Below are 10,113 nucleotides of genomic sequence, written 5' to 3'. Positions count from 1 at the left end.
AAAGCTTTAAGCACTGTTTATCTGATGGTGACAGTTTTGGTGGTCTACCAGGTTTTTCACGGTTGTTAGGACTCCCATTTTCTCTGTCTCTTTTAATCATTTATTGAAGTCCAGTTTTGGAAGTCTTGTTTTTATTTTCCACTTACATTCCTTTCGACTTTCCACTTCCTTATGGTGGTCTTATATCGAGACTTCTCAGAAATATCTCCTGAAAAATGAATAATGGTCATTTTGACTGGAATTAAATAACTTAAGGGAGGCCTCTGATTTTTGCACAGTACTGCATTTTACTTAATTAGTTAAAAAGGAACCATTCCAAAGGTAACAGTCCCTTGGTAGCACTTTAGCACTGATTTGACCCACTCCATATGACACAGACACACCCCAAGCCCATTTTATTCCACTCTCTCTTTGGGTCGGTGTGCATCTGAATTTTATTCCCGGTTTATTTTCTATAATCTCTTAATGACATGCACTAACTACGCTCTAAGGATTACTCCCAAGCTCAAAGCACTGATCGAATTCTATCCTGAGATTAGTCCAATAAGAATAGTACCTTAGGGGGGGAGACGTATAAAAGCCAGAGTGTTTACGCTTTGGTAAAAGTCTTAGGGGAAAAAGCTATGGGCTCAGCAAAACCTGTTTTTTCCCTCTCCAAGTCTTTGTTATTTTTCCCTTGTTATTGTTATTTTCTAATATTATTCTGTATGAAAGATGAAAAACTGAATTTGAAATGTTTGCATTGTTTGATGTGAGGTGAAAGAGCCTATGCAAACTGAAAACACACAAATGCTGGTTTAGAATTGCTTCTCCAGCTTCTGAATCAGTTTTCCAGCCCAAAATACTCCAGTAAAAGTCTGCAACCCAAAACCTGAATAGGCTTTTACTGCTTAATTTTTGAAAATAGAACATTCAGTTGATTTATTCTTTGAAATAGCTTTATTTATTTTAGATAATACTGACACATGTACTCAATAGCAGTTACCAGGCTGGTTAAAAACATCGATATTAAAACTGTTAGAGCTCTTTTCATGTATTTAGATTGATTCTAAGAATCAGATTCTTTATATAACCTTTTACACTTTTACAGAATTATACCATAACATCTACTGTTTTATTTGAGTCCTTTTCGGGTCAAAAAGTGTACTTATTATTTATTTATTAGAAAAAGGAACAAAATAATCTACAGATGGTCAGTAAGTCCAGAACTTCAGTTCTACTTTCCAAAGTTAAAATGCTGAGAAGGACAAGGTTCTGGAAGAGGAAGCAAAAATGTCACCTTTCGTTTTGGGTACAAAAGGTGCAATTACAGGAAGCATCGACAGACGGGGGGAAAAAAAAATCCAAGAGCACAACAGAACGTCAGAGCGGTGGGGAGAGGCAGAAAGTAAAAAGATAAAATAACTTCCGACGTTAGAGGTGGGCCGTCCGCCACTGTGAGCGTTCTTCTGTCAGATATAATCCCCATGCCTGGTGGACTGCGGCGAGCAGACAGTCTTTCGTCCTTGTACCTGCGCTGAGGAGATTTGTGGCAGACACTGAAGACAGCACAGCCAGGGGGGAGGGGGGTGAGCAGGGGAAGGAGGAGAGCTGACCACTAGGACGGTCTTCATTTTCATGAATGGGATGGGAATACGAGACTTTGCTTCTCATATTACTTTACTAAGGGTGATCTTAAAGTCGCTTCCGTACACTGTAAGCCCTCCTGTCTTCTGTTTCCCCTGCCAACCCCCCCACAGTCCAGACTGGAGGATGCCACTACCGGGTCACCTGTAAGAAGAAAGACACTGGTTAAAGCTGCAGCTGGCACTCAGTTGCATACAGGGTTTTTTTGCTATACCAGTGGTCGACAACACGCGGCTCCTTTACTGCCCTGTTGTGGCTCCACAGTAGAATTAGATTTTTAGGTAAAATAAAATAATCCTCTGTTGCAGTAAAATAAAGCTCTGCTGGTCATTCTAACACAGATTTAACAATAAATGGTCTTAAATGCTGGAGTTAATGTTGCTTATATCTGCTAATTCACCCTTTAACCCTGAATGTAGACAACAATCCCATCTAGCTTGTAGCTAACAAAAAAGGCAAAGAGAAAGATTTAAGATGAACATTGATCATTTGGAGAGTAATAGACTTATTTGCATTTATAATCACTCCAGCTGGTTTCCTGATATGTTTAATCTGCATCGTGAAACTGTCAAAAAGTCGCAAAGCTGAACTCAGCTTCTCATTTGCCAGCTTCTCATTCATATTGTCCTGTTCCACTTTAAATGGTGCAGCAGTTACATTCAGGCCCCTCAGGCACCATTTAAGGCGGAACGGGAAAATCTGAACAAGAAGCTGGCGAATGAGAAGCTGACTTCAGCCTCGTAAAAAGTCAAACATTGAGAGACATTTTACAAGAAACTATTCCACTTTTGAGGCAAAGTTTCCTGCCAGAGATGTGAGAAAAGCGGCCATAGTTGAGCCAAAGCTTAAAGCAGATCAAAGTAAGTCTGCATTTTCGTTTATATTTTTAGCCTGTACTAGAAATTATCCAGTTATTTTGTTTCCATTATTCACGGTCATTAAGGCCAGGACACGTTATTCATTTTTCAGTATTGGGTGAAGCAGAAAATCACAGAGAAGCCTTAATCACAGGGAAGTATTAAGTGTGTCCACATATTGCCTTTATTGCACCTTCCATTCTTTTCATGAGACTTGCTTTCAGTTTTTTCAAATAAATCTGCAAGGACATTTTTCCACACCTCCAAAATTCAGTCTTAGAAGTTAGTTGCATTTTAGGCTTGTCACAATTTTACCAATCCCAAATACATTCAACGATTATGAGGTCTGAAGATGGACAGTGCATTAGTGAAAACACCTGCAGCTTTGTTTGACTTGCAAATATTCTTATTTTAGTAATCCTTTCAGGCGTATAGCACTGAGTTGTCTTCTCACTGTGGAGGATCTGAAGCAAGAGTAGAGCTTGATTTTCTCCTTTGTCTCAAAGATAAAAGCTTTCAGTGCTGTCTATGATGTCAGTTTTGGTGGTCTACCAGGTCTTGCACAGTTGTGAGCCCCATTTTCTCTATATTTTTAATATTTTTTTGAACTCCAGACTGGGGAAACTCTTATTTTACCACTTATTTTCCTTTGACTTTCCCCTTCCTTATGCAAGAGGATCTTATCTAATCTCCTCAGAAACTTTTCCAGATAAATGAATGACTTGTATGGGCTGTTTTGACTGGAAATGAAACAAATGAAGGGTGGTCTCTGACTTTTGCACAGTTCTGTATGTTACATAATAATTACAATGATTCTATTTCTATTGGTCTCAATGCCAAAAATGTGAAGGATGTTTTTTCTTTTCACAAAACAAGACCATACGCACAATAATAACTTTTCATCACAAAAAACAAACATTAGCACCACAGCATATATGCAAATATGATATTTAAGCTATTTATGCAATGCTGCCTTTATGATTTTAACTAAATAACTCATGAGACCTACTACCTCTGCTGGGCACACTATTAAAGATTTAATTAATGAACAGTGCGTTATTAAACATTTCATTGGCCAGCGGCACTAACACCAGCAGACTGAGAGTAAGCCAGCTAATGGTCGCTATCACAGTGCGTGAGCGCCAGTGTGCCCGCTGTGGCAGCAGCACAGCACTTGGGCCTGCCTGGGCCTTCTGATGCTCACTCCTGACCGCTCCTGACCGCCATGGCAGTGTCTGAAGCAAGCAGTTGGCACCCAGCGGACTCATTCACTTAGGGTCTGGCATCGCGCCCAGACTGCTGGCACAAGAGGAGGTGGCAGAAATGAGAGGAGGGCATCTTGGCATGGTGCCCACTGCTCGCTCTCTCACTTTCACTCACTCCCTCTCTCTCTCTCTCTCTCTCTCTCTCTCTTTCTCTCTCTCTTTCTGTCTGAGCGTAGTATGAAGGCTCTGATATTTAGAATACAGTGACAACAGACAGAAAAAGAGAGAAAAAGAGAGAGAGAGAGAAAGAAAGAGAGAGAGAGAGAGAGAGAGAGAGAGAGAGAGAGAGAGAGAGTAAGAAAGACTTGTATTTTAGGGAAGTAGAGAAAGATACAAAGGCATACACAACATCAATACTTAAATGCTAAATTACAGCATTTGTCCCCAAATGTCCCATTAATAAAAGTGAAAATAAGGGATCTTCTATTGAGACCAAATTTAAATATGACGTTTATCTGCAAATTTTAGAGCACAATTTCTAATTTTCTTTGCTTGAGTTTAACATACAGAAAAACACACACTACGAAAGGTATATGTTAAATTTGGCAAATAAACAGTGATTGTGCATTTAAATGAGCAGAAGTATGTTCTCTGCTGAGGATTAAACTTAATTTCTTTTAAAAAATCAACAAAATATAATTTAACCGGCGGTGCCCAAACTTCTGCATACGACTGTACACTGTTAGAAATAAAGGTTCTGTACAGGTACATTTTTTGTTCATGAAGGTACAAACAATGTAAATGTTCCCTCAAAGGTACAACTGTGGTTTTAAGGTCCAATTGTGTAGCTTAAATAAGTTTTTTTCCAGGTGAAAAGTACACATTTGTACCTTTTTATAACCTAATGTTTTAAAACAGAATAATAAAATAAAAAGCCTGGAGACGAGACGGGGTGTGGAGTCAGTACGACTTAGAAAATATAATTTCAGTGGTACAGTTATGTTTCCTGACTAAAGGTACTGAGATGTACCCTTGAGGGTCCCACCCCAGTTACAAGAGGGGTACTGTCCCAGTGACTACCGTTATTTTTGAGATTGCGTGTGCAGCTATTCTGGATTCTTTTCAAATCTTTTTGTAATTAAAAATAAAACAAATCACTGTGTGGACTTAAAGTTTAATTTTGTGACTTATTTCTGTTCAAACAGAGACAGACTAAGGACTGTGGTACCTCATAAAATGCAATTATATGTCTAAAGTCCTCATTCTGTAATTGGTGTCTCATATTGGGGACTCAATGCCTAAGCTGGTTTGAGAAAAAAAAATGCCACCTGATACGTTTTGTCCAGTGTACATTTTCCCTGCGAATCACTAGACCTTCTGGATAACGAGGTCATTTGGCAGTCAAAATATATTGCTACATACACACTAGGAGCAAGCAAACACTGCTGTGCATTGAAATAATGAATTTAAGTCTACTGCACTATTTACCAAGACCAGCTGACTGTAGACCTCTACTGCCAAAGCAACTACAACACTGAACAAAGCTTGCTGGCTTGTGTGTTCTATTTTGGTGAGGCAGATTTATGATGTCAGTAAAATGCATAGCAGTGTTAGCATGTCTGTAGCGACATTCATATTTAGTCTGCTAAATGACCTCACAGTTCAGAGGATGCAGTGATATTCAGGGGAAAATGTAGATGTGGCAAAGCACATCAGCTCTGGAACATTTCTGTTTAAGGCACAATAGCAGCAATTTTTAAAAATGCCAATCATTTGTCCCAGAGAGAATCAGCTTAAACCTGGAGTTCCTAATCTGGGCATGATATTGAATACAGAATAACAACAAGACTTCAGACGTGTATTACTGTCAACGTACTTTCATACTCAGTCCAAGTCAGTAAACTTAGACTTTTAGTGTAGACTTTTAATGTTTTAGCACTGCTGTAACATATAAAAATGTAAAATATGGTCAAGCCAATAAACCTTTCTGAGCAGAGTTTATGTTATTGGTCATGTTAATCATATAATATCACATCATTTAAAATTTCCTGTCGTATTCCATCTCAATGTAATGACTTTTGCACACCTCTAATATAAACTGCACTGACTGTGTACAACACATTTCACAGTCTAACTCATCCCAACCCACACTGCACTCTAAACGCTGCTTTAAGATGAAGATGTGATGATGATTTAGTTTGAGTTTCACATTTTAAAGAACTGTTTAAGGATTTACACAGTAAACTGACTCCAGCCCGTCCAGATTCCTTATCAGGTAAAACTAGCACTCGTGTTCACTAATTCATCAGCCTAATTGACTGGATGAGATCTGGTCAGAAGGTTAAAGGTCACAAGGTTAAATCAGGTGTTGTATTGCGTGTGAAGATACTTCTTACTTTCTCACAGCCAATCAGCTTTAAGCACATGCAGAGAAAGAGAGAGAGAGAGAGAGAGAGAGAGAGAGAGAGAGCTCTGTATAGTGTTGAGGATCAGCTGATCTCTGTCTGTCAATTACACCTCCCCCTCCCCCCACATTCTTTAGTGGTAGTTTGGTCATCTTTATTCGTGGATTATATTAAGGTGGGATTTGATCAAAGTTAAAGGGGCACACACATATAACACCCCCCCCCAACCCGCCCCGCCTCTCTTTTTCTTCTCCCTTTCACCTCTCTCTCTTCCTTTCTTTCAGGAATTCTTTCTTTCACTCTTTCTCTTCTCTCTTTTTTCTCTCTCAGTTACTGTCTCTATCACCCCCCTCTTCCTCTTCAATCTCTCCTTTTCTCTTGTGTTTTTTTCTCCCCTCTCTCTTCTATCTTTTTTCTCTGCCTTCATCTTTCTACCTCTCTTTTTTCTATGTATCTTCCTTTTTTCCATTTTCTCTCTTTCCTATTTTATTCTCTTTCTTGGTTTCAGTCCATTTATTTCTCTCTGTCATCCTTTTTTCTGTTCACTCTCTCCCCTTTTCTCTTTCTATTCCCTCTCTCTCTCCCTTTTTCCTCTCAATCTCTCTCCTCCATCTCCCTTTTTCTTTCTCTTCTCTCTTTTTTCCTCAGTCTTTCTCTCTCTTTCACCTTTTTATCTCCTGCTTACTCTTTTAAAATCTTTTACCTTCTTTCTCTCCTCTCTCCTTTTCTCTCTCTAAGTCTCTTTCTCTTTCTTCTCCCTTTTTTATTGGTCAATCTCTATTTGTTTCTCTTTTCTTCACTCTCTCCCCTTCCTCTCTCTCTCTTTTTCTCTCAATCTCTCTCCTCTTTCTCCCTTTTCTCTTTCTTTTTCTTCCTGTCTTTCTCTTTCTTTTCTTTTCTCCTTTCTCTCAGTCGCTTTGTCACCCTTCTATCTTTTGCTTACTCTTTTTCAGTCTCCTCTTCTTTCCCTCCTCTCTCCCTTTTCTCTCTTTGTCTCTCTCACTCTTTCTTTTTATATCTCTCAGTCTCTTCATTTCTTTCTCTCTCGCTCTATCAGTCTGTGTTTTTCTCTTCACTCTCTCCCCTTTTGCTCTCTTTCTCTGCTCTCTCTATCTCTCCTCTTCTCTCTCTCTGTCCTTGGCCTCTCTCCTCTCTGCTGTCTGTTATAATGCACAGCCTGTTTATAATAGGCCGTAAGAGAGTGCTCTCTGTTATTGATCAGTATGATTGATCAGCAGGTGCTTCAGCTCTCACCTTTCTGGATCCTCCATTACATACAGGACACAATACATCATTACCAGCATCTGTTTGAACATTTGTAGTATAAACCGGATTTCATTAGTGACATCAGTGATAGTGCAGGACAGGCTGATACTGTTTTGAGGTGATTCAGTCCATCTGAAGAACAATCAAATATCAGTATCGAATATCAGCCTCTATTCATTGATTTGGCTGCAGATCTGTAGCTGTCTAATGCATTTTTAGCAGAGCAGTTTCAGCTCCCAGCAGTGAGCAAGGTGTTAATAACCTATTCAGGCTTGTAGAGCTGGCTTTAGCAGTTACTACTCAAGTGTCCAAACTCATCAGCCCATGTTGCTACAGTTACAAAGAGAAACTGTGATCTGGCTATTGATCACCTCAATTCACTCTGAATCTGTTTTTTTTTTTTTCTAGTTTATTTAAAAATGGAATTTCTGCCTGTTTGGGATGGTGTATGTGGTACACAATGATACAGAAAGCCTGGGCCTACTGTAACACCTTGTCCTAAGAATAAGCGATGTGAGCAAGTGACAACAAAACCAAATTGCTCCCATTTTAATTAAGAAACAAAGCTGTCTACACCAGCCGTGAGCGTGGTGTAGAGCAAAATACTCTGCTTAAGCCAGGTGCCTTTTGTCAAAACATGCACTAGAGAAAAAAGAGCTGTACAGTCATATGCAGAAGTGTGAACACCACTGGTCAAAATACACGCTAATTTTCTAAGTGTTAGCACATCCTCGACATAGAACAATCTGTAATTGAACATGATAGTTTTCTACAAATTGTAGTGGACAATTCCAACTGTTTTAACACATCAGAAAAAATAAAACATAAAATGTGCAATAACTTTTGCACAGGTCACTCTGGACCTTTTTCATGTTAAATTCAAGTCAAGTCAAGACAAGTCAAAGTTTATTTATATAGCGCTTTTTATAACAGGCGTTGTCACAAAGCAGCTTCACAGGAAAAATCCGGGTCCAAGCCCCCATGAGCAAGCCAGTGGCGACAATGTCAAAGAAAAACTCCCTAAATACAAGAGGAAGAAACCTTGAGAGGAACCAAGACTCAAAAGGGGAACCCATCCTCCTCTGGTCAACACTGGATAGCAAACAGTAACACAAGAGCAAAGAGCAAATTCGTTAAATAACAGTAATTATGAATTAAAATGTGCATTTTTTTGCTCTATGCTACTAATGTATTACACACATGTAAACTGTGTGCCTAAAATACCATAATATTTTTTGCTAAATATAAGATTGCCCCATTTTGTAGCTGGAGTATCAACCTATTAGCTGGTAGGTCCGTAGTGTGTTTACATTTTTACTTGACTCACAGACTTTTCAACGTAGTCTTTGTGACACAGAGTGAACATATTTGAATGCTCGCTTGCTGTTAGATAAAAGTGTAACTTTTGTCACTGCTACTTTTAGGAAAGCACATTGTCACATAGTCCAAATAAAGCACCTGCTTATCCATCACAGACTAAACCTAAATTAATAAGGGGGAATATCTGCCACAGTCTAAAGTTACTGTTTACAATATGTGTTAAGGACTGTGGTGTAAATAAACTAGAATGTGCTTTTAACAATTAAAAGATGCACTCATCACTTAATTTAAAATCATCAAAATCATCTTTCAGACTCAAACCTGTTGTTTAGAGATGTGGATGTAAATGGAACACAACTACGTAATGAACTACATCATTATATAATTGTGTTAAAATAATTATTAATGTTAATTAAATATACAGCAAAATAACAAAAACAACTCTAGACTTCTAAGAGTTAATGGAGATTTGCGGTTGAAAAAGTCTCAGTCTAGAAAGTCTTGGTCTAGAATTATGATATGCGTTCAAGAATTTGATCTATTTAAGCAATGATGTCATTTTCACCACAAGAATTCTACTGAAGGTCCACAGTGAGAGTTCTTATTTTGTAAATAATCTTTCTTATTTTGTAAATAAAAACTTTTCTTCTACCATCTACAACTTTTAGCTTCAACCTTTAAAACTATTTTGAAGCAGCGATGCAGATCAACCAATCTTGCGGCCGATAGTGTTTGACGGACAGGTGAGCTGACCCCAGCAGGGCAGAACAGGGCGAGGGGCTCTCAGAGGCTGTCTGTACGGTTTGTGAGGTTGATTTGCTAGTGGGTGCTGGTTTAGCCTGTCCGATCACATCTCCAGCTCAAGGCTGCATGGCAAAGTGGAGCTGTTGTGTTTTTGTTTTTGTGCTTGTTCTCTTCTCTCTGTCTCTCTCTCCCTCTCTCTCCCTCTGTTTCTCTCTCTCACTCTCACACACTTTTTATGGCATTCTCTCTGATTCAGGGCTGCGCTGTGTTTGATGTCAGATCCAACACTCCTCAGATCCACTCACAGCCAATTCCTCTAGTCTGCACCGAGCACGCTCAGAAGAAGAGGAAGTAGGTCGCAAAGCAGGAGGTCTGACCGATGGAAAGAGAGACAGAGAGAGAGAGAGAGAGAGAGAGAGGGGCTCCAATTTGCCTATGAGTCCCACAGAGGAAGTTGTAAATGCTGGGCAAGAGTGAGAGATCAGTAACGAGACAACAAAGAAAGAAAGAAGAGAAAGAGAGAGCTCAAAGATAACACAATGACTGACCAACAAAGAAAAAGTGAGAGTGAAAGGAGGGCAAGAGATAAGGAGAGAGTGATAGAGTAGGGAGATTGAGAGAAAGAGAGAGACAGAGAAAAGCAAGAATGAGTGAGAGAAAGTGTGTGTGAGAGAGAGATGTGTGTGAGAA

At 39.2% G+C, this 10,113-nt stretch overlaps 1 protein-coding gene across 2 annotated transcripts in view; it reads right to left on the bottom strand.

The window, feature by feature from the left end:
• Window positions 1–1,063: 1,063 nt before the first annotated feature.
• si:ch211-254n4.3 (uncharacterized protein LOC100003386 homolog) overlaps window positions 1,064–10,113 on the bottom strand; it is a 177,162-nt gene continuing 168,112 nt past the window's right edge. For both annotated transcript variants that reach the window (XM_036579155.1, XM_036579154.1), the window contains exon 5: window positions 1,064–1,770. In XM_036579155.1, the coding sequence (XP_036435048.1) occupies window positions 1,759–1,770 (12 nt within the window). In that variant the 3' untranslated portion in view covers window positions 1,064–1,758. The remainder of the gene's footprint in view (window positions 1,771–10,113) is intronic.

The sequence above is a fragment of the Colossoma macropomum genome, unplaced genomic scaffold (genome assembly GCF_904425465.1).
Source record: "Colossoma macropomum unplaced genomic scaffold, Colossoma_macropomum, whole genome shotgun sequence".
NCBI lineage: Eukaryota > Metazoa > Chordata > Actinopteri > Characiformes > Serrasalmidae > Colossoma > Colossoma macropomum.
This window is presented reverse-complemented; position numbering and strand designations above follow the sequence as displayed.